General features: G+C 39.4%; 1 protein-coding gene across 1 annotated transcript; it reads left to right on the top strand.

Moving 5' to 3' along the window:
• The first annotated feature begins 466 nt into the window (after positions 1 to 466).
• Positions 467 to 19,509, top strand: calb1 (calbindin 1). The gene is made up of 11 exons (XM_060920839.1): positions 467 to 605; positions 933 to 1,009; positions 8,272 to 8,346; positions 8,976 to 9,056; positions 9,535 to 9,591; positions 12,661 to 12,738; positions 12,849 to 12,904; positions 12,998 to 13,037; positions 13,131 to 13,184; positions 14,233 to 14,304; positions 18,684 to 19,509. The coding sequence occupies exons 1-11, from the start codon at positions 467 to 469 to the stop codon at positions 18,795 to 18,797; spliced, it is 843 nt and encodes a 280-aa protein (XP_060776822.1). The 3' UTR covers positions 18,798 to 19,509.
• Positions 19,510 to 24,940: the final 5,431 nt, after the last annotated feature.

Below are 24,940 nucleotides of genomic sequence, written 5' to 3'. Positions count from 1 at the left end.
CCCCCACAGTCCAAAGGCATGCAGGTTAGGCTAATTAGTGGTTCTTAATTGACCGTATGTGTGAATGGGAGTGTGAATGGTTGTTTATGTGTTAGCCCTGTGATAACCCGGTGACTTGTCCAGGATGTACTCCACCTCTCGCCCATAGTCAGCTGGAATAGGCTCCAGCTTGCCTGCGACCCTGTAGGACAGGATAAGCAGCTACAGGTAAATGGATGGATGGATGGATGAAAGGTGGCCTATAAATATGCCTTTGCTTTCTCCAAAAACGTCAGCACAAAGTGTTTCATTAATTTGATATGAGCAGCTGGAAGTCACACATTGTGGACTGACCTATGGAAGACCACTGCTTGTCACGTGTTGATTTAGCTGTAGGTGGAGGGTGTGAGGAAGGGGAGGGTGAAATTTTGTCCCAGTTGTCCCAGCATAGGGCTGTTAGTGTGGTTTATATAGAGAGAGCGCGTGGATGAGAGCGGCGCTGTCTCAGTGTTCAGAGCATCGCTACAGCATCAGCAGCGCCGGAAGCATGGCCGACTCTTACCTGCAGGGAGTGGAGATTTCTGCCTCTCAGTTCCTGGATATCTTTCATCATTATGACAGTGACGGTAATGTTGTCTCCATTTTATGGAACGAAGACTGTATGAAGTTAAACCTGTTCTCTGGATTATATCATGCTGGGTTTTGGTTTTTTTTTTGCAACTTTGTTTGTTTGTTTGTTTGTTTGTTTGTTTGTTTGTTTCGTGCAACATTGTGGTATCAAAAACAATCTGATAGCCTCGGGTTCATATTTAATGTGCATTCATTTGTACAGAAAATGATCTGGTGAATTCTGTTAAAATATAGGCTGATGAGATCTTTTTAATGCATTACATACTTAAACTCACACTCCTTCTGAATTGTCACTGATATCACTGCCATGTGACTTCTCCCAGGTAATGGGTATATCGAGGGAAAAGAGTTACAGAACTTTATTAAGGAACTTCAGCAAGCTCGGAAACAAGCCGGCCTGGTAAGTCTTCTGTATTACTCATAAAGCATGATCTACCTGCTGCAACTCGTATGAAACAGTAGGTTAGGATATAAATAGTTTAAATGACCATGAGAGTCTTGTTTAGCTGTTCTTATTTTAACCATTTATTGTAAATGTAACCATTTTATAATCTTGCATTTCAAGGTGAGGTTGTGAATATAATCAATTTAAACATTAATTACTTGCATCACTGTGATTTTAATAACTTTTTTTTTCTTTTTTAAAAAGAAGCCCATGTGTTTCATTTGTGCACATTTACCTACGGACAGCCAGGCTTGACTTTGCACCACATTCTATATTTTGAAAGCAGAACAGCCTGGAACATGTGTTTCAGTCAGAAAGATCTTGTTTGTTCGTTAGTTGGTTGGTTAGATTTCACATATCCACACACATGCCTATTGTAATTGTCATTTACAGTGATGTTTGTTGAGCATGGCTAATTTTCTTGCTCCTGTTATATCTTGCAAGGTCAGTATTGCTATTCAGGAAGATTTTATTTTGATGCTGTGTTGTCAATGGAATAATTAACTGGTTTAATTTTATTTCTCACACCCAGGTTTTATTATGTACAGACACCTAGTTTATCTCTGAGTGGGGTTTAAGGGTGGGGACAAGTCTGCTAGAAGGCAAGGCAAGTTTATTTCTGTAGCACATTTCTCACACAAAGGCAATTCAAACTGCTTTTCATAACTTAAAAGAAAATAGAAGAAGATAAGCGGATAAGAAGGTAAGAGGATAAAAAGAAGATATATGATTAGGTATATAACATAGTAAGATGACATTGAGACAAGGTTGGGGGAAAAAGAAACAAAAAGGGAGCAGTGCAGAGTAAAATAGACACTAAAATACAGGATAAAGGCATTTATAGGCACACAAACAGAAAGGTTATTAATATTGACTTAAAATGGCTATGTTTGAGGTGGATCTTAGGTCTTCTGGACATGGGTTCCGGCCATGGGTGGAATAATAGAATAAATGCACAGATAAATGGGTAGAGGCATAGGGTCAGTCGACAAGAAACAACAGGTAGAGGTGTATAGACAGTCTTCTCGAAAGGATGGTTCTGTTTACTCCAAATCTGGATATGATCAGTCATAAGACCAACATTTGACCCTGATACTTCTATTGCTATTAGACTATAAACCACAACAAAAGGGTGAGTGTTTTTTTCCATACCCATGTCCAGCACCTGAAAGTTACTAAAAGTAAGATTTAGGAAATTTTATCCTATTACAAGTAACTTGCAGAAGAACATTTGTGACATGGGTTGTGTTGCATCCAATAGATGTAACCCACTAACTCACTCACTCTAGCTAGCAGCTGTGACTCGAAAGCATAGATTTTGGGGCAGAATTGGGGACGTTCTTTACAGCATAGGCTCAAATAAAATTAAAGTTGAAAGTCTATCACACATGACTAATGCTATAGGCTATGATCTAGTGAGTTTTTAAAATAACCCCTGGCAGTTGAGGTTCAACAATATACAGTCATCTAATATACAGTCAAGCAGCTCACTTTGAGTGAGTTTAGACATACCTTTGTTCATTTGCATTTGAAGGTAATCCCATTAACCATGTTTCAGTTAAATTTCCAGCCCAACTATATCTCAAAAACCACACAAATAACCTGAAATTTGGAAACTGGAAAAGGGAGATATTTTTCTTCTTTTTCACAAGAGGCAATTTCACACAAATTTCTGAGGAAAGACCATTATCCATAATTCATAATCCATACTCTTCCTTTTCCTCTTCCAATCAGTGCAATATATCTTACAGTAGAATTGATTCTGTAGATCATAGATACACTGAGTGTTTTGCAAAGTCAAAGATGATTCCTTGGTAGGATGTGTCCTTCCAAGTTGGGTCCTTCAGAGGCTAGGCAAGACTATTTCTTGGCACACATAATGGGACAGTCTAGAAAGTGTACAGGTGTGTGTCTTACCTTGTATGTGCACGTAGGATTGTGGGTGCTTTAAGAACACAGAGGATACACACAGGTGTCCTTGAAAATTCTCTGAACTAAGGACTTGGTCCTTGGTAGAATTCAAAGGATCCTAGACATCAGAATAGTCTTTTGGTGGGATTCGGTGATGATCCAGCCATTAAAGACCCTTCCTTGACACTATGTTGACATGCACACATTTTTACGGTACATTTGGAATTAATTCTTTCCTATCATTCCAACCTTGTTACATGAAAGCAGTCAGATAGATGTGTGTGTTTATATGCCTCAAGCATACAGTCAGAATAGAATTTCTGACATGTACACAATCCTGTATAGATGTCTTACAATGCTCCATAAAGATGGGCGTGGCAAGTATTTTAGCCGATCTTATCATGTTCCTTTTATCGATTTTTATTTAAGCAGCAGTTGGAAAGAAACCTTCTCCTCGTAGAAATGCTGAACAGAACGCGAGCACAGGATAATTTGTTTTGAAATGCCGTCCCGTACAGAGCCATACCTTTACTGCCTATTCTGAATTACTAGAACATTTATCATGGCACAATTTTTTTTCAAAAGTAATTCTATTTTAGTTTTTTAATTGAACATAAGTCAACGTAAACATTTGTCTCGCAAGAACAGACGACGGAGATCTTGCCACAATCATCCAATACTTGCGGGAGCAGCTTGTGATGCTGTACATGCTCTTACTGCGGGTCTATAAACAAAGCAGCTCGCTATGTGAAGGTGCACTGAGCATGCACAGAAGGTTACAGGTGCAGAAATTAATCCACTCGAGCAGTTATATGGCTAATATTTTCCTATCAAATGGATTATTAAAGGTCTACAATCCAATTAAATTCTCAGTTTGAATGGGGTATTTCATTCTAATCAAACTGTTTACATAAAGAAATTTCATCAAGCTTGCATCTGATTATTAATGGATTGTTCAGGTCCATGTAAACATAGCTACTGAGAAACACTGACTGTCTGTACTTACATTTTGCCCTTTTGTGGAATTTTATTAGATTTATTTCCACTGATTTGCTACACGAGATCTTGGCAGACATGGAGTATTTCTAAACTATCCCAATCTGGCAACCCTGCCATTAACTCTCCAGTTTTGTCCTTATTGCAGTTCCCATTTCTGAAAACTGGGTGCGATAATAACTCTATGGAAGCTGAGAGAAGGTGAGCTCACTGCCCATGGCTTTGCAAATTCGCAAAGGATGATCAGCTAATATATGTCAAATAACATTTGAAATAAAAAAACCAAAACCACTCAGAAGAGGTGACATAAATTTTTCAGTATTTTAAGGGAATTTAAAATGTATGGAGTGGAGAATGAGGACGTTGTGAAGATTAACCTTTACTGAATGCCTGACATCTGCTCCTGTGGGAAAGCCACCACAGCTAGCTAGTTAAAATACAACGTAGACAACAAAACTATAATGTCAGAATATCAGTTGCTTTCAGTTTGTATATTCCATTACCTCGTTTGTGTTTTCTGTGTATTTTATGATCTGATCTGTGTATTTTGTTCTTCAGCCTGTCAAAAATGTTAGGCAAGAGTTGGTGGACTATCACTGATCAGCTTCACACTAAATTAGGAAAATTAGAAAACAATCAGTTCCTTACCTGTTCAGCATTATCTCTGAATCATTTTCCCCTCTTACAATAGAATGCAGTTCTCTCATTTATTGAATCTTTGGCTCTCTCCTGAGTGGCTGCTGATCCTTGTTGTGTTGTCAAACTTCATTTTTGTGTAAAGTATTACAGTATATGATTACATTTTTATTATATGATGACATATATGAGATGGCATATGATGTATGCTTAAAAATTTACTCCCAGTTTAATTTTTATTTAAGACAGCTATGATTTGTGAATGTTACCTAGTTAGCTAGAAAGCTGAGGAGCACAACTGGATTACTGATAGTAACAGTAATTTTGCTAACATTAACTTGTTTGAGGCAAGGCATATGATGAAGTGCAGAACTACTGAGCAAATAGTAACTGGAACAGTCCATAGTGTCTCCTTGATTTCTTCTACGTTTTAGGAAAACAAAAGCTGACCATTTTAAGTTTCCTTTTCTCTTGCTTTCTGTGACCATGACAATAATAGATTTTCTTTGTCTTTCTTTTTTCCATTTTTTTATGCTGGTGGCAATATGTATTATTATGTGTATTTCCTTTTCCCTTTTGTGTGCTGTGGCACTGTGCGGATGGGATGAGTGACAGGTGGAAGGTTGTCACAATAAATATGCAGTGAATTTTCAACTAAATTGTGCAACAGAATCAGAGCAGTAGTGGAAACTATATAATGGCAAATAGGAGAGCTGTTGTTTCCATCTTTTACATGTTGCCATGTTTAATTTTACTGCACTTAAGAGTGAGATAAATAGCATTTTAATGATTTTGACATTGTTAATTCAAAGCTTGTTAGCTTATATATGGGGCGGCACGGTGGTGTAGTGGTTAGCACTGTCGCCTCACAGCAAGAAGGTCCTGGGTTCAAGCCCCGTGGCCGGCGAGGGCCTTCTATGTGGAGTTTGCATGTTCTCCCCGTGTCTGTGTGGGTTTCCTCCAGGTGCTCCGGTTTCCCCCACAGTCCAAAGACATGCAGGTTAGGTTAACTGGTGACTCTAAATTGACCGTAGGTGTGAGTGTGAATGGTTGTTTGTCTCTGTGTCAACCCTGCGATGACCTGGCAACTTGTCCAGGGTGTACCCCGCCTCTCGCCCATAGTCAGATGGGATAGGCTCCAGCTTGCCTGCGACCCTGTGGGACAGGATAAGCGGCTACAGATAATGTACCAGATCCATAAATCTGGTACAGTCAATGCAGTTTTATAAGGAAATGAGCTGTAGGTTTTACTGAGCATCTTGCAGAACTAGCCACAGTTCTTCTGGACACTTTGTCACACTCACTTCTTAATTTTGCAGCAAAACCCGGTAGCCTTCATTATGTTTTCTTTTTTAATCTGAAAAGTGGTCTCTTATGTAATATGCTGCTCAGATGCAAGTGTTTTGTTGTTGGGTTTTTTGTTTTTTTCCCTGTAATATTTAATTTTGTGCTGGAAAACAAACGTTTAGAACTCTAAAATGTTTTTGTACTGGCTTGATAATGTAGAAGCCATAAAATAGAAATCTATAACAAAGTTTGCATGAAAAAAATAGGTGGAGCAGTGGGAAATGCATATTCATTTCCCAGTTTTAATGATTATTTAACCATATGTAAAGCACCTAATTCACTCTGTAATTGAAATATGTTGTATTAATACTAATATGCCAAGTAGCAAATGCAAATGCCATTACTGTATTTAAATATTCATGTAAACCCAAGAACTACATACAGGAGCAGGAACTCCTGTTTGCCATTTTACATGTTTCCATTTGAATTTTGAAGGCTTACTGCTTTCATATTTTTTTATTTCTTGGAAATAACAGAACACATTACGTGACTGTTTAACTTGTGATCAGCTGTTAATTTACAATACCACAAGACAGTGACAATCATTATTTGCACAGTTCACTTGGTAATTCAGTTGTACAGTAATAGAAGGTGGGTGAAGATGAAAAAAGATAACACTGGATCTTCTGAATATTGTATTCCTGTTTAATCAGATTTATATAGTACATTCAAACTGAATTTGCTAATATCATGTATGTGGAAGATGACATGTCCTAAAAATCTAGTAGTGCTTTGATTCATGCAAACAATGATGGTTCACATATAAACATCTGCTAATAAATAAAAGCTGTGCAGTTTCTCCAACTTAATTTTGGGATGCTGTGACACTGACATTCCTCTATGTCTTACAAATATCTTGTGATGTACTCTCTGCATTCACTGACCTTCAGCTGAAGATTAAAGATAAATTTCCTGTGCAATCACTGGAGTGTTCTAGTTTATGATAAGACAAGCACTTTAAAATGAGTTTGGGGGGGAAAGATCTTATTTCATCTCATCTGCATCTCATGTGCTTTGTCAGCACAGCTCTAAGTGTCTTATTCCTTTTATAACAGTAATAATTGTTATACTAAACACTTATTACTGTGTTTATAAAAGGAATAAAAGTAATAAGTTATATTAAACATCGTACATTTTCTCTGTTTATAGTTCAGTTTAATTTTGTGGAACAGGTTAAGGGTGGTGCAGCAGTTAGTACTGTCACCTCACAGCAGGAAGGTTCTAGGTTCAAACCTTACAGCCAACTGCGGCCTTTCTGTTACCCCTTTTCCACCAAATTAGTTCCAGGGCTGGTTCGGGGCCAGTGCTGGTGCTGGTTCACAACTCGTTCAACTTGCGAGCCAGCTGAGAACCAGTTTGCTTTTCCATAGCTCGCGGTGCTAAGGGAAGCCACGTCAGTTACGTCGCTGTATACGTCAGTTACGTCGTTGTATACGTCAGTTACGTCGTTACGTTTGTATAAACCTTGGCGCGAATATAGAAGCAAAAAACAACACAGAAGAAGCAGCAGCAACAACAACAATAATAATGGATGACTTTGCGTTTGTACAGCTGCTGCTTCTCGTTGCTTAAAAATGGCGACCTTTCGCGGTCTTGTTATTGTTGTTGGTCTTAACAACTTCCGAATTTTCTTGGGGATTACTCCCTGGATCCATTACGCTCGCGCAAGGTAAACAATCCTGAAGCCATCCAATATGGCGGAGTGAACACGGATGGGTCACGTGACTGCACATCCTCTATAGTTAGTGTTTGACATCTCCGTATGTGCAGCAGTATGTAAACTCATACATCACTGTTCTATGAGGGGTGAGGTACTGTATACCTCATTTAAACTGAATAACAAGATCCAGAACTCATTATAATAGAATGGTATAAAGGTTGCCACGTTCTCAAAAGTTTGTTTTATAATGCTTTATTATAGTGACTAATGTCCATCCGTTATCTGTAGCCACTTATCCTGTTCTACAGGGTCGCAGGCAAGCTGGAGCCTATTCCAGCTGACTGTGGGACTCTCGCCCATAGTCGCCAGGTTATCGCAGGCCTGACACAGAGACAAACAACTATTCACACTCCCATTCACACCTACGGTCAATTTAGGGCCACCAATTAACCTAACCTGCATGTCTTTGGACTGTGGGGAAACCAGAGCACCCGGAGGAAACCCACGCAGACACGGGGAGAACATGCAAACTCCACACAGAAAGGCCCTCGCCGGCCGCTGGGCTCGAACCCAGGACCTTCTTGCTGTGATGCAACAGTGCTAACCACTACACCACCGTGCCGCCACGTGACTAATGTCTTTCTTTCCTATTATGTGTATTTTACAGGAACTAACAGACCAAATGAGGGCTTTTGTGGAAGAATATGAGAAAAATGCTGATGGTAAAATAGATATTATTGAGGTAAAATATAATAGGTCTTAATTGTGATATAAAATCAGACTTACTTCGTTCCATTGGTTTTTCTCATATGTCGTAAATTGCATATCTTTTTAACCCAGTAAAGCTTTGACTCATAACAAATGGCTTGTGCCTAGTGGTTAGCCCAGGCTGAGGAAATTTGAACACCTAAATCAGATAACATGGAGACTGAGACCACTTTTTCAGGTTTTCCGTAATTAAATTGTATGAGAGTTTATTTCTCCAAACCTTTTCGACACATGAATACACATGAAAGGGGACAGCTGGAGTGCACAAGCCTGCACTTGACCAATAAATTATAATTCCCAGTCTAGACATTGTCTGGTTGAATTGCCAATTTCAGTCAAAGGCCAGAGAGAGCTATAAAAGCTTTTGGAGTAAAAGCTCCTGCAGTGGACAGTGACTCTCTCAAGAGCTACAATTTCTTTCAGGTGTTCTGAATGGAATTGTAGATCTTGAAAGAGAGTCTGAGATGACGTCCTGTGATAGGCTACATTTTATTCACTTTCTATATCACAATGATTTTTAATCACAGAATTGAAACAATCATTTTCAGTGCATTTTCTTCTGATGTTTGTGAACTAATATATAATTTTTATTTTTTGTTGCAGTTGGTACAAATACTACCCACAGAGGAAAATTTCTTGTTATTTTTCCGTCAGCAACTGAGGTCCTGTACAGAATTTATGGAGGTACTCTTGGACTTAAAAAAAACTAGCAATATTTAATGTTCAGTGTGCATCTCTTATGAAAATCTCATAATATGCTTTATTTATAAAACACATTTAAAATAACTTTTCCAAAGTCTTGTACACAGAATTAAAAAATAATAAATTAAAATAATATAAGCAAAACCACTTTGGGATAATGACTCTTAACACGGCAGATCAAATAAGGTACAGCATACTAAAGAAACAAAACAACAAATACTATCTACCTTTTCAAATGCAAGATAGGTTTTAAGGCCAGACAGGAAAATGCAAATAGATGTAGCTTGCCTAATAGTTCCACATAGCATTATTAATAGCTATGCATTGCCACATTATGATAGAACGTAAACCAAAACAATACAGAAAAACTCTAGAAGTAGTTTTCTTCTACATTATTTTGCTTTTCAGTTCAATCAGTGGAGACATTTACACTAACCCATAACTTGTCTCTCTCTAACAGGCCTGGAGGAGTTATGATGCTGATCACAGTGGCTATATTGAAGCTGATGAGCTTAAGGTAAGAAGAAATGGTGTCCTGATCTGAGAGATGCAAGCTTAATAATCATCCACCTATGCCAAAGAGGGCACCTTAGGGCTTTTCATACTGCAATATGAAAAGATATTTTATTAGCTTTGTATTCCAGCTGCAAGTGTAACTGAAATACAACCCTTCAGGCCAATATTTCAAAAACTACTCGCCTACTTTCTCTCCACAGACCCTGTATTGATGTGTCACTCGGAAACACTGCTGACCTTTTCCGATTATATATGACATGCAGTTTTAGATGTAAGAATTTGATTTATAACTTGGTCAGTTATAGTCAAGTGAACCATTTCCACTCTGTCAAGTGCTGGCCTTTTCCATGGACAATAATACTTTGTGTCGTTGGCTGTCTAAACACGATTAATAGAGAAGTGCGTGAAAAGCTTGTGAGAGCCTTTAACACTTCCACTGACCCATAAATATAACCCAATGGATTACAGAGCAAAAGAGCAAGAACTGAATTACTAATTCAGAGTTAGATGTACAACTGTGGTCAGAAGTTTACATACAGTGATATGAATGTCATCTTGGATATGACTATAATGACAATATTTGGGCTTTCAGTGATTTCTTTGAACTGTTCTTTTTCTGTGGCAGAATGCACAGCATACATCTTTAATTTTGGGGAAAAAAAACCCACTAGAATTTGGTGCACAAGTTTTAATTTTCTTTGGGTTTTCTGAAATCAACACAGGGTCAAATTTATACATATAGGGTCAAAAATATACATACAGCACACCTAATATTTGGGTAAAATGTCTCTTCTCAAGATTCACCTTAACCAAACATTTTTGTTTATCATGAACATGCTTCTGGCAGAATTCTGGTTGGATATTTCATGACTCTTCATGGTAGAACTGGTAGAGTTCAATTAATTTTTTTTTCTTGGCACGGACTCGACTTATAAGCACGGTCCATATATTTTCAATAGGGTTGAAGTCAGGACTTGTTTTAAGCTTAATGTTAGCCTGCTTTATCCTCCACAACCAGCTCTGATGCATGTTTGAGTTCATTGTCCTGCTGTAACTCCCAAGTCATGTTCAAGTATCTGATGGTTTATGCTGAAGAATTCTGAGGTAGTCCTCCTTCATTATTCCATCCACTTTGTGCAATGAACCAGTTCCACTGGCAGCAAAACAGTGAGCGTATGTAAATTTTTGACCATGTATGTATAATTTTGACCCTGTGTTGATTTCAGAAAACCCAAAGAAAATTAAAACTTGTGCACCAAATTCTAGGTTTTTTTTTGGAATTAAAGATGTATGCTGTACAATCATTCAGCCACAGAAAAAGAACAGTTCAGAGAAATTACTGAAAGCCCAAATATTGCCATGACATTCATATCCAAGATGACAGTCATGTCACTGTATGTAAACTTTTGGCCACAACTGTAGTTCCAGTTTATGACTTAGTAATTTATGTCTTTAAAGGTTCATTTCTCCAGAAGAAAAGGTCAGTAGGAAACCTATATTTGGAGATAGTGTGATAGTCACACTTAAGCCGCTTTTCCACTACCAACATGGCTGAGTTGGGCTGAGCCGTGCCGTGCTGAGTTGGGCTGAGTCGAGCTGAGTGGGGCTGTTGGAGTTGCATTTCGACTACAACCGCGCTGAACCGTGCTGGCTGGAAGTGGGTGGACACATTGGGTGGAGTTAGTGAAAGTGGGTGGACGTCACGTGATGTCGTTAGGCGGCGCAAACAGTGACATCAGTGGCCTTTTAAGCGGTAGTCTCACGACCCGGATAGTAAACAATAAACATGGAGGACATGGAGTCGTTAGTGTTGCTGGTCTTGGTGCTGTGGCTTGTTGTCACTGACAACGCCAACAGATACTGGCAAGAGCGTATAGATGAGGCGAGGCGCATAAGGCTTCAGAAATTCTCGTAATTCGTAATTCTTCTTCTTCCAGGTTTACGGTGTTTACAGATCCCAGCGTGCTCGCAGGGCGTGTGTGGGCATGTGAGGACACTCCTCCTCACCAATCAGTGCACAGGGGAGTGTCTCCTCACGCCCCTAGCCCCATTCGGCTCGGTTTGGCTCGCTTCAGCCCTACTCCATAACCGTGCGAGTTTTGGGGGCTGAGCAGGGCTGAAGCGAGCTAAGTCATGCTGTTCTGAGGTAGTCGAAACGCGAGCCGTGTCGGGCTGAAGCGAGCTGAAGTGAGCTGAAAAAGGGTAGTGGAAAAGGGCCATTAGTGTGAGAGTAACACAAAACTAATGCTGCTGAATGGCTGTTCAATCAGCACTTCACTATTAGGCCAAGTTTACATTAGACCGTATCTGTCTCGTTTTCTTCACGGATGCACTGTCCGTTTACATTAAAACGCCGGGAAACAGGAATCCGCCAGGGTCCACGTATTCAATCCAGATCGTGTCTGGTCCGGTGCTGTGTAAACATTGAGAATACGCGGATATGCGGATACGCTGTGCTGAGCTCTAGCTGGCGTCATCATTGGACAACGTCACTGTGACATCCACCTTCCTGATTCGCTGGCGTTGGTCATGTGACGCGACTGCTGAAAAACGGCGCGGACTTCCGCCTTGTATCACCTTTCATTAAAGAGTATAAAAGTATGAAAATACTGCAAATACTGATGCAAGTACTGCCCATTGTGTAGATATAATGGTCTTTAGGCTTGCCATCCTTCCACTTGCAAGTGGTAAGTGACTTGCGCACAGCGGCTCAGTCCCAAATCACTGCTCGTGCACTACACTCGTGCGCTCTGTGAGCTGCGCAGGGCTGGAGTGCGCACCCTCCAGAGGGCACTCGCTGTTCAGGGCGGAGTGATTTGGAGCGCAGCCGCTGAGGAGGAAGCGATGAGCCGCACTGACACATTTCAACTTGCATGCCGAATTAGTCATGTGATTAGCGTATCCGTGTATTGGCGTTGCTGTGTGCACGCTAATCGTTTTTAAAAACATTAATCTGATGATCCGCTGATACGGTCTAATGTAAACCCCACCTTAGAGAATAATGTGGTTGAGCTAATGCTGATTTTGTTCAGTGAGTCCTAATGAGAATTCGTTGTCGATACCATTTCAGAATTTTTTAAGAGACCTGCTTCAGAGAGCAAAGAAACCTTTCGATGAGAAGAAGTTAGAGGAATACACATCAACCACGGTAGAAGAACCACAAATAGTCACATCAGTGGTTTATTTCAATGATAAAGTGAATTATTTCACTGATAAAGTTTCCTTAATATGCTATCGAAATGTCCTTTTGTCTTGCAGCTAAAAATTTTCGATTTGAATCATGATGGGAAATTGTGTCTGGCAGAAATGGCAAGGTTTGTCTTATCCTTTAAAAAAACAACAATTTTTGGCTGTTTATCAGATCAAATTCTATTTCAACATGTCTAACAACATCAACTTTATAACAGGCTACTGCCAGACCAAGAGAACTTTCTGCTGAAATTTCAGGTTAGAAGTTATGAAGGTTTAATATGTTTAGATATATTGCAGTTACTCTGATTAGATTTAACAGCACTAATCTTCCACTAATTCTTCCTACAGGGAGTGAAAATGGCCAGAAAAGACTTCAACAAGATTTTTGAGTTATATGATAAGGTACCTACTTGCACAATATTCATCTTGGTGTGTGACCATGAGCATGATTATATATAATAATGGCATACAGTTTCCATGAAAACCTGCCTATTTAGCAGCATATGTTTTTAAGCATAAACATAAGTACACAGGTCAGTGAGGCATTCTCAAGATGTGAGTCTATTCTTGGGTCCTTAAGGTAGCAGTTATTAGTATGCATAGAGTGTGTCCTGTCTGGATATCACCTCCAGCACTATTGGAGTTCTTGGCTCTGGCTTCACCACAATGTATTAGTGTGTCCCTGAATAGGGCAAATTCTGTGCTGCTGATGACAGCACCTCTGATCCTTATTGACTGGCAGGTTCAGATTGCACACTCACCTCCTCCCTCCTCACACACATACAATGTAGGTTGCTGGAATATCTGAATACCCAGAGAGGAGATTTGGCATAAAAGAAGACAGCACATACTCATTAGCAGAACTACGAGGTGTCTCAGCAGGCTGCCATGCTGTTGCCACATTCGGCACACATCTGGTTTGGCCATATATTGTTTTCTGATTAATTTTGCCCCCATTAAGCTCTACCTGTCATTCTGATGGAAGTGGCAAAGGGTCATGAGACTGCATTCAAGTTGATAGTGACAGTGTGATGAATGATACCCCCTCTGTGATGCTTACCGCAAGCAGTTTCACGTCATTAACATTATCAACACCAAATTACTGTGCTGTTTTTTTTTTTTTGTTTTGTTTTTTGGGTTTTTTTAGAATGGTGGACAATAGCATTTTTTTTTTTTAGACTGAAGAATTCACTTTTTAAACTCATTTGTCTTTTTATAGCCTAAAATGAGCAGCCTAAGTGCTAGTGTGGCATTGGACTGACTGTGCAAAACCAATCATCAATGCCTGCTTTTTCTCATCCTTTTATCTTGGAGAGCACCACATGAAGCATTTCCAGCGTCTGAATAGAGATTAAAATGGCATGGCGGTAAAATTGTGTGACACTGATTTTACTGTGCATTTGAGAAATGTGTGTTTTCGTGCATTCCCATTTTCCTTTGTCTCCTCCAGGATAAGAATGGATATATGGATGAGAACGAGCTGGATGCCCTGCTCAAAGACCTATGTGAGAAAAACAAAAAGGTGAGAATCTATTCCACAAGCTGTCTGAAAGATTTTGTTTTAGCAGATTGCATTGAAACTCATTTTTTTGCCAGTGCTAGGATGGGCTTGTACCAACACATTTTCCTGATGCAGACTCATGAAAGCATGCTAACATCAGTCAAAATCCAATCTTCTGCTTTGTGTGTGCCCTGCATACAGATGTGTGACTACAGCAGTACTTAAACATGGCTTTCTTTTGTCCATACCATCTACCAACATGCATATGTAAAAATTTTTTATAATATATGAACCTTTTGATAAGACTTTTTATATACACTGACTGAGCACTTTATTAGGAACACCTGTACATTCATGCACTTATCTAATCAGCCAATCGTATCTCAGCAGTGCAGTGCATAAAATCCTGCAGATATGAGCAAGCAGCTTTTGGCTAGGTTCACATCAACCATCAAGATTGGCAGAAATATCTCTCAGTGATTTTGAACATGGCATGATTGTTGGTGCCAGATGGGCTTGTTTGAGTGTTTCTATAACTGTTGATCTCCCGGGATTTTCATGCACAACAGTCTCAGAACAGAGTTTACTCAGGATGGTGCAATAAAGAAAAACTGTCCAGTGAGCAGAAGGAAACCTCTTGTTGATGAGGTTAACAGAGAATGGCTAGACTGGTTTGACCTGACAGAAAGGCTATATTAACTCAGATAACCACTCAATTGTGTACGGTTTTGGTGATCAGAAAAACATCTCAGAATACACAACACATTGAGCCTTGAGGCAGATGAGTTACAACAGCAGAAAATCATGTCAGGTTCTGCTTTTGTCAGCCAAGAACAGAAAGCTGAGGCTGCAGTACACACTAGCTCACCAAACTAGACAGTTCATGAATCTGATTTCTGCCGAGGCACACATGTCAGAATTTGGCACCAACAGCATGAATCCATGAACCCAACCTGCCGTGTGTCAACAGTCCAGGCTGGTGTAATGGTGTGGGGAATGTTTTCTTGGCACATCTTGGGGCCATTAATACCAATCATCGCTTGAATGTCACAGCCTTTTTGAGTATTTACTGACTGTGTGCATCCCTTCATGGCCACAATTTATCTATCTTCTAAAATCTACTTCCAGCATGATAATACACCATGTCACAAAGCAAAAGTCATCTCAAACTGGATTCATGAACATGAAAACGAATTCAATGTTCTTCAGCAGCCTTCCCAGTCATCAGTTCTGAATCCAGTAGAACACCTTTGGGATGTAGTAGAATGGGAGATTCACACCTGAAAAATCTGCAGGAATTGTGTGATGTGACCATGGACCAGAATCTCAAAGGAATATTTCCAACATCTTGTGGAAGCAATGCAACAAATAATTGAGGCTGTTTGGAGAGCAAAGTTTTCAAGTTTTATTTGTCACGTAGACAATGCCCATGTGAATGGCAGTGAAATAATTTCCCATGATGGTCCTCTCCCCCCATATTTTTGCAAGAATATACATCTATAGTGTAAAAAAGGGACTACCTAGTATTAGTGTTCCTAATAATGTGTTCAGTAAGTGTATATGTATAGTCTTGATTTTTTTAAAACGTTTTATAACAAACATCAAACTGAAGATTACAAAATATACTTGGTATATACAACCCCAAATCAGAATAAGTTGAGACAGTATGTCTTCCTGCAAACAAGTCTTAAGGTGTGCAACAGCACAGGGTCGTCATTGTAATATTTTCCATTTCAAAATTCCCCACACATTCTCTATGTAGGACAGAGGGGACAGACACCCTCTTCTTCCGCAGCCATGCTTTTGTAATGTGTGCAGAATGTGGTTTTGCAGTGTCTTATTGAAATATCCCTGGAAAAGATGTCGTCTTGAAGGCAGCATATGTTGCTCCAAAATCTCAATGAACATTAATGCTGCCATCACGGAAGTGTAAGTTACCTTTGCAAAGGGCACTGACACAGCCCCATACCATGACCGACCCTGGCTTTTAGATTTGTTGCTGGTAACAGTCTGGATGGTTCTTTTCATCTTTGGACTGGAGCCCATGGCATTAATTTCTTCCCAAAAAAGACCTAAGATACTGATTGGTCTGGCCACAATACACGTTTCCACTGTGTGTTAGGCTACATCCACACGACAACGGCAACGAGATGTTATTTAAAAAAATATTGCGTCCACATGGGCAACGATCAGTAAAATATCAGGTCCATATGGCAACGTAACGCTTGCTGAAAACGATGCAATACACATGCCACACCTCTAGGGGCGCTGTAAGACGGTCCCTTCGGAGACACCAGAACAATAGAAGAAGTAAGGACGCATGCGCATAAATTATTATGCGCGAGACTTCATATTAGCCACAAAGTCAGAAAAATCTGTTCGTAAAATTACATTATAATGACCAAATACAATGAAAAGTGTTTTTCCAGTCTCACCTGTGAAAGGTAATCCCATGTGATCTCGTTTGGACGGCAAACCTGTTGGTACAATTAAAAGCAGCACATGAATGAGGCATCTTTATTCTCTGCTTTGACCCATCCAATATGGCGGCGAGGATGACGTATGATTCTACGCGGAAGGCGGCGTCTTTAATGGTCCGGAATAAATTGAATGCTACACGTTGATGGATTAATTTGTTCTTCTACGCCCTTTTTGAGGAATGTATTGTAGGACTTAAACCAACATCTGAAGAGGTGAGATCGCTCCTTTTTTTTTTTTCCCTATTTTTGCTGGCAGGATTGACTCTGCCCTAAGGGCTATTCTCTCTCTCTCTCTCTCTCTCTCTCTCTCTCTCACTTTGCACCATTACACAATAAATATTCACAGTGAAAATATTTTGTAAGCGCGTTTCATGAACCAAGTTATAGGATTTGTTGACAACTCGCATCGAGTTCGTTACACTTCTACCCGGCATGAAGCACTGACAGTCATGTGGTTGTGACGTCATCGTAAACAAATCCGTTCTACTCATTCAGACGACTTCGCAATGGCAACGTTGCCAGATCTTTCCACTCTGGAACCCGTTCTCAAAAGATTGCATTTTGGGGCACCCAAAACGCCGGTGCCGTGTGGACGCCAGGCCGAAATGATAAACAATTGTATCGGATTCACCTGAATCCGTTGCCGTGTGGACAGGGCCTTAGTCCATTCCAGATACTTCTGAGCCCAGAGAAGTTGATGGCGCTTCTGAATACAGTTAACATTAGGCTTCCTTTTTTTGCACAGTAAATTTTAACTGGAATTTATAGATGTAACTCAGTATTGTAGTGCTTGACAAAGGTTTGCAAAAGTAATCCTGAGTCCATGTGGTTATATCAGCTATAGATGAATGATGGTTCTTGATGCAGTGCTATCTGAGGGATCGGTGATCATGTGTTCAGCTTAGGCTTGCGCACTTGCCCTTTTACCTAATTACGAACCCGGCATTGCCCCGTTCCACCTTTTTTTGGAATGTGTTGCAGACCAGAAATACAGGTATGGATGTATATTAAAAAATGAAATGTAGTTGACCAGATAAAATTTAAATATCTTGGGTTCATACTGTCTGCAATGAAAGACAAGTCAAAGTACATTTAGAAATCACTTCTTTCTTTCTTTCTTTCTTTCTTTCTTTCTTTTTTAATTTGCATTTTACATACCATCCCAACTTTTTCCTCATTTGGGGTTGTAGTATACATATATGTTCTCAGTTCTCAATTTATAATGTACACTTTGCTTATATGAACATTAATTGGCCTTTTTTTAAGGGACAGTTACCATATACATAGGTATACAATTACTGATAATAGATCATCTGTCGTTATAGAATCTGCCAGTCCCCCTTTACCACATCCATTAATGTTAAGAGACTCCTGCTGACCAGATTTTATTTAGATTTATGAATCATTCTTAGCACAACAATAACACAGACATGGTAGTGGCAGTTATATATTTTAAGCGCTGTATTCTTAATGATCAATTTAGAAGAGATTTGTACCTTGTTGGTGCACCATTTAGGTGTACAGTTAAAGGCTATAGCTCATTTTCAGCATGCACAGTGAGCATTAATTGTCCTCTAGTGTTTCATCAAGGTGAATGTTTTGGTTGAATGGTTTTCAACCATGCAGTGACACTGAGGTGTTTAATCCCAGCACAACTCCCACTAAAATGCCGCTGCTATGTCAGTGTCACTTCATCCATATAATATCTGCTCAGCTGTGATTCTGTTTCACTAATAGATCATGTGGAGGAGGGTTGGCATCTGACAGATGGATGGTGATAGTTATTGTGCTTTACAATGTGTAGATGGAGGTTTTTGGCTGATTTCAATGCTTTGCAACATTGGGAGGGCATTAGAATATTATAGTTATATTGGTGAGATATAAACTACCTATCAATGGAGACTATCTTATATCTGACAGGTTCTAGAAGTCAGCAAAATCCCAGTATATAAGAAGGCCATCATGGCTCTGTCTGATGGAGGCAAACTCTACAGAACGGAGTTGGCGCTGGTGTTGTGTGCTGAAGACATGTGAGATCCGTCCATCAGTTAACGTCTCTCAGCCTTGTTCATCCTCTCCATCCACATCCCACCGCCAGCAAAGCTGTCTGCTCACTCATTATGTGAACATAGCTAAACACTGGATGTATTTCTGTTCATTTAAGGAACGCATAACGTACAGACTGAGTGTATGTAGGTACACAGACCAGAGACCGATGCCACATACTTTTCAATGTATTGTTTCTATACCGTTTCTTAATGTACAGCTTTTTGTAAAGACAAGATTAATACCGTTTAAAAGGACCAGAATGTTGCTCACTACATTCATGGAATATGTTGTCACACCGAAAATATGAGACAGCTTTCAGAAAATACTGATGCTCCAGGTGTATTAACTATATTCAGATCATAATTCAACACACAATCAGCAAATCACTTCATAATAAAATTGATCTACCTTACAATATAGCCAAAGCAATAACGTGGTAGAGGAATGTGGATGGGATGAAGCTGTAAAATAGGAAAATGCAGCAGGCTAAATTTCTGTTCGCAGTGCATGTTTGCAACTGAAGGCATATCTTGCTGTGAGGCATTAACAATTCCAGCAAGATTCTATAAGCACATATTACATCTATATGAACTGCATTGCCCCAGCCCGCTCTCCAGTCTCATATTTCTGTATTTGCACTGTAATGAATGACGTGCTGACCCCCAGTGACACTGTGTATAAGGATATTGTACTTAATAAAGCACTATCTGAACTACTAGTGGTGTGTTGGGGTTTGTTCCCATGGACAAAACATATAGACTTTCTTTTAGCATTAGATAAACCATTTGCAACTACAAAAATGATTTTAAAGTACATATTCATGTGCATTTTTTTTTTTAATCTAAACATGTGAAAATACAATTTCATATCATCACAGTATAGTGTAGAGCAGAGGATGTCAAACTTTTCATAGCCAGGGACCCCTTCAACTGAAAAAATAGGTTCCATGGACTCCCTCAGCACAGGTTTATTGAAAATGTTATTTAAATTATTTAAATGTTACGTTATTTAAATGTTTCCAATAATATTTTGTCTATTTATTGAAGCCATAGAGTGTTTTTATATTCCTGGACATTCTACCAAAAAGACTACATTAAATCCAAGTTGACATTATTATAGACCTACTTGTTTTTGCGTTATTGAGTTTTAGATTAAATTTATTCAAATCGGGTCCAGTCGAACAGAGTAATAACTATCAGAACTTAGTAATAAACATAATCAATCACTTTAATAATACTGACTTGTGATTTCTACCACTTTACCAAATTCAACCCTGCTTCACAGTCCCCTGAGGATCCCCAGACCCCACTTTGAGAACCATGGCTCTAAAAGAATTCAGATAAATGGTAAGATCCACAGTGGCAATGCAATCTAAAGGGAAAAAAAACACCTCATGATCTTATCTTATAATTGAGCTGCTGCCTCTTAAAGTTGTGAAAGGTACAGCCATATCTTATCTTGAAGACTTGCTGCAAGACTTGTACTCCTTCCTACCAAAGAAACACCACACCTATGACAGTGCACAGATACTAAAAGTTAAATACATCCTTGGGGTATTAAAGTGAGGTGATTATAAGCATTCATTCTGAAAAACAGTGAAATACCTTGCCACAGATCCATTTAACAGCATTAACAAGACCCCTCTCCTCTCTCTCTCTCTCTCTCTCTGTCTCTCTCCCTCCCAGCAATGCATTTACTGAATAGCTCCAGTTACAGATTAATGACCTAAGAAAAGTGTGTTTTGTTGAGTTTAATGGTCCTCTACAAACCCTGTTTCTTGTGTGTTCTGAGCCATTAGACATTGTCAACAGTTCAGTATTACAGTGCAGCTGTAAGTAAACGCAGATCGTGAATGCACAGGGGGAAAACATATTACCATGCTTTAAAAAGATTCCTTGTGCTAGTTTTAACTTTAAGTTTTCTCTAAACAAGAAAGAGATCTAAAGAATTGAAAAGAATTAATCAATAGATGATTTTTTGTGCATATATAAAATTAACCCTAACAGAAGGACACAAAAAGGATGTTTAGCAATCTCTTTCAGGAAATCACTTTCGCTGTTCTTTTTTTTTCTTTTTCTACAGATAATGATCTGATACTGACAAGTTCTGTGGGCAACAGTGTATGTCTTTTGTAGTACCATTATAGTACACCTAAGCCCTAATATTCATGGGTGACAATATTCCATTGCATGAATGGAAAAGTTGACTTAATGTAAGGATAAACAAGAACTGGATGGATGGACGGGCGGATGGATGGACAACCCAAAAACATAATGCCTCAGCCATGGCTGTCACTGGCACGGAGGCATAAAAATCGTGCAATTAAGTTTGCAAAATATTTTTCTCTTTTTTTGTAATAATTAGTGAAAACTGCATTAAGGTACATAAAGTGTAACTTTACCCCTGGTTCTGAGCATAAGTCCACCCACAGCATAATTTTGAAAAATGATAAAAAGTGGGTAAGTGGTTGAGGGGTGGAGTGGGGAGGAATCAAGGCAGGAGATGCTCAGTAAGTCTCAATCTGCATATTTTTGAAAATGAGTCAGTTTCACACTCCCACTTAAAGGCAGGGGCTGGGGGAGATGTACCACCCACCTCTGATTAGAGGGTGGCATTAACACACATACACACAGAGAGAGAGAGAGAGAGAGAGCCCTCCACGATTATTGCCACCCCTTTTAAAGATGGGTTAAAAAAAAGGGGTAAGAAAAAAAAATCCACCTTGCAACTCATGGATTACAGCTTGAAAGTTCCTACACACTCCAATCAACTAAAAAATGTACAATTTAAATGGGAAACATGCTTCAGTTACATTGTGTTCACTATAATTTGCAGGGATGCCAATAATAGTGGCACATACAGTTAGGTCCATAAATATTTGGACAGAGGCAACATTTTTCTAATTTTGGTTCTGTACATTACCACAATGAATTGTGAACAAAACAATTCAGATGCAGTTGAAGTTCAGACTTTCAGCTTTAACTCAGTGGGTTGAACAAAATGATTGCATAAAAATGTGAGGAACTAAAGCATTTTTTTAACCACAATCCCTTCATTTCAGGGGCTCAAAAGTAATTGGACAAATTAAATAATTGTAAATAAAATGTTCATTTCTAATACTTGGTTGAAAACCCTTTGTTGGCAACGACTGCCTGAAGTCTTGAACTCATGGACATCACCAGACGCTGTTTCTCCTCCTTTTTAATGCTCTGCCAGGCCTTTACTGCAGCGGTTTTCAGTTGCTGTTTGTTTGTGGGCCTTTCTGTCTGAAGTTTAGTCTTTAACAAGTGAAATGCATGCTCAATTGGGTTGAGATCAGGTGACTGACTTGGCCATTCAAGAATATTCCACTTCTTTGCTTTAATAAACTCCTGGGTTGCTTTGGCTTTGTTTTGGGTCATTGTCCATCTGTATTATGAATATTATGGTAGATTTGGATATTGATACGCCTACCTCCTGGAGAGTGTTGTTCACTTGGTTGGCTGTTGTGAAGGGGTTTCTCTTCACCATGGAAATTATTCTGCAATCATCCACTACTGTTGTCTTCTGTGGGCGTCCAGGTCTTTTTGCATTGATGAGTTCACCAGTGCTTTCTTTCTTTCTCAGGATGTACCAAACTGTAGATTTTGCCACTCCTAATATTGTAGCAATTTCTTGGATGGGTTTTTTCTGTTTTCGCAGCTTAAGGATGGCTTGTTTCACCTGCATGGAGAGCTCCTTTGACCGCATGTTTTCTTCACAGCAAAATCTTCCAAATGCAAGCACCACACCTCAAATCAACTCCAGGACTTTTATCTGCTTAATTGAGTGACATAACGAAGGAATTGCCCACACCTGCCCATGAAATAACCTTTGAGTCAATTGTCCAATTACTTTTGGTCCCTTTAAAAACAGGGTGGCACATGTTAAGGAGCTGAAACTCCTAAACCCTTCATCCAATTTTAATGTGGATACCCTCAAATGAAAGCTGAAAGTCTGGACTTTATGTCCATGTCCATTATATAACTATAACTTGAATATGTTTCAGTAAACAGGTAAAAAAACAAAATTTGTGTCAGTGTCCAAATATATATGGACCTAACTGTATGTGCTTGTTGAAAATTATTATTTCTCAATGAGGGATTTGTTTTTCCCTGAATAAATTTATTTCAATTAAATGTTGGATTTTTCTCTTTTTTTCCATGTGAGATGAAGCAACTTCAGCAAAACGTGGATTTTTTTATAGCCCTTTTTGCTAATCTTTACAAGGGGTGCCAATAATAGTTGCGGGCACTATGCACACACGCGCACACACGCAGGTGGATACACCAACTCAATTATTTAATTTTTCTTTATTTTGATTATTCTCGATACTGAACAATACTGAAGACATCCAAACTATGAAATAACATATGGAACATATATGGACTTTTGTGGTAAACAAAATAAAATGTTAAAAACAGAATGTTTTATATTTTAGATTCTTCAAAGTAGCCACCGTTTACCTTGATGACACTTTACACACTATAAGCATTATCTTAACCAGCTTCATGAGGTCGTCACCTGGAATGCTTTTCAATTAACAGTTGTGCCTCGTCAAAAGTTAATTAGTGCAATTTCTTGCCTTCCTATTGCATTTGAGATCAAACAGTAAATAAAAATACAGTAAATATCCCTATTCCACAACTGTAGTAATCCATATTGTGTCAAGAACCACTCAGCTAAGTAAAGAGAAACGACATCCATCATTACTTTAAGACATGAAGTGTCTCATCTCATCTCATTATCTCTAGCCGCTTTATCCTTCTACAGGGTCGCAAGCAAGCTGGAGCCTATCCCAGCTGACTACGGGCGAAAGGCGGGGTACACCCTGGACAAGTCGCCAGGTCATCACAGGGCTGACACATAGACACAGACAACCATTCACACTCACATTCACACCTACGGTCAATTTAGAGTCACCAGTTAACCTAACCTGCATGTCTTTGGACTGTGGGGGAAACCGGAGCACCCGGAGGAAACCCACGCGGACACGGGGAGAACATGCAAACTCCGCACAGAAAGGCCCTCGCCGGCCCCGGGGCTCAAACCCAGGACCTTCTTGCTGTGAGGCGACAGCGCTAACCACGACACCACCGTGCCGCCCCGACATGAAGTGTCTTTTAATTAATTAAAAAAAAACATTGAATGAGAAGGTGTGTCCAAACTTTTGACTAGTACTGTATGAACAGATGAAATATGGTTGCTTTTGTCACTGGAAGGTTGCATTTAAAGATTTAATAAAAACTCAGTAATGCACAATTAAAGGTGAGGATTTAGGTTTATATAGATTTATTTAAGATACTACTAGAATTTACACTGAAAAATACTTTTTTGTTGTGTATGAAGCTCAATCAGTCCAGAAAATTGCAAGATTTTTGAATGTATCTTCAAGTGCAATTGTAAAAACCATCAAACGCTCTGGTGAAACTGATTCTCATGAGGACCATCCCAGGAAAGGAAAACTAAGGCTACATCCACACGACAACGGCAACGAGATTTTTTTTTTTAATATCGCGTCCACATGGGCAACGGATCAGTAAAATTTCAGGTTCATATGGCAACGCAACACTTGCTGAAAACGATGCAATACACATGCTACACCACTACGTGCGCTGTAAGACGGTCCCATCGGAGACACCAGAACAATAGAAGTAGACGCATGCGCATAAACCCCTCCTTCTGTAGCATTTAGCATTAGCCACATAAAGTTTTGATTATTAATCAGTAGCGCAAAACGAAAGACGCGGAAAGAGGAATGAATGGGGGTAGATGGAAGCCGCTACGCCAACATTCTGACATCCTCCAGAATTCTTTAATGGTCCGGAATAAATTGAATGCTACACGTTGATGGATTACTTTGTTCTTCTACGCCCTTTTTGAGGAATGTATTGTCGGACTTAAACCAACATCTGAAGAGGTGAGATCGCTCCTTTTTTTTTTCCTATGTTTGCTGGCGGGATTGTTTTTGTTTTTGGAAAGCGCACGGGCAGTGCGCGGTTTGGTACTGCTTCCGCAGTGTTTGGACTAAAGACTCTGCCCTAAGGGCTATTCTCTCACTCTCTCTCTCTCTCTCTCTCTCACTTTGCACCATTACACAATAAATATTC

This window comes from Neoarius graeffei, chromosome 5, assembly GCF_027579695.1.
Source record: "Neoarius graeffei isolate fNeoGra1 chromosome 5, fNeoGra1.pri, whole genome shotgun sequence".
NCBI classification, from domain to species: Eukaryota; Metazoa; Chordata; class Actinopteri; order Siluriformes; family Ariidae; genus Neoarius; species Neoarius graeffei.
This window is presented reverse-complemented; position numbering and strand designations above follow the sequence as displayed.

Excerpts from the sequence above, each read along its gene's own strand:
- calb1 (XM_060920839.1), top strand. The coding sequence starts at position 467 with ATGAGAGCGGCGCTGTCTCAGTGTTCAGAGCATCGCTACAGCATCAGC. Across the intron at positions 13,038-13,130 it reads ACTTTCTGCTGAAATTTCAG|GGAGTGAAAATGGCCAGAAA; the intron begins GTTAGAAGTTAT and ends TTCTTCCTACAG. Across the intron at positions 14,305-18,683 it reads TATGTGAGAAAAACAAAAAG|GTTCTAGAAGTCAGCAAAAT; the intron begins GTGAGAATCTAT and ends TATATCTGACAG.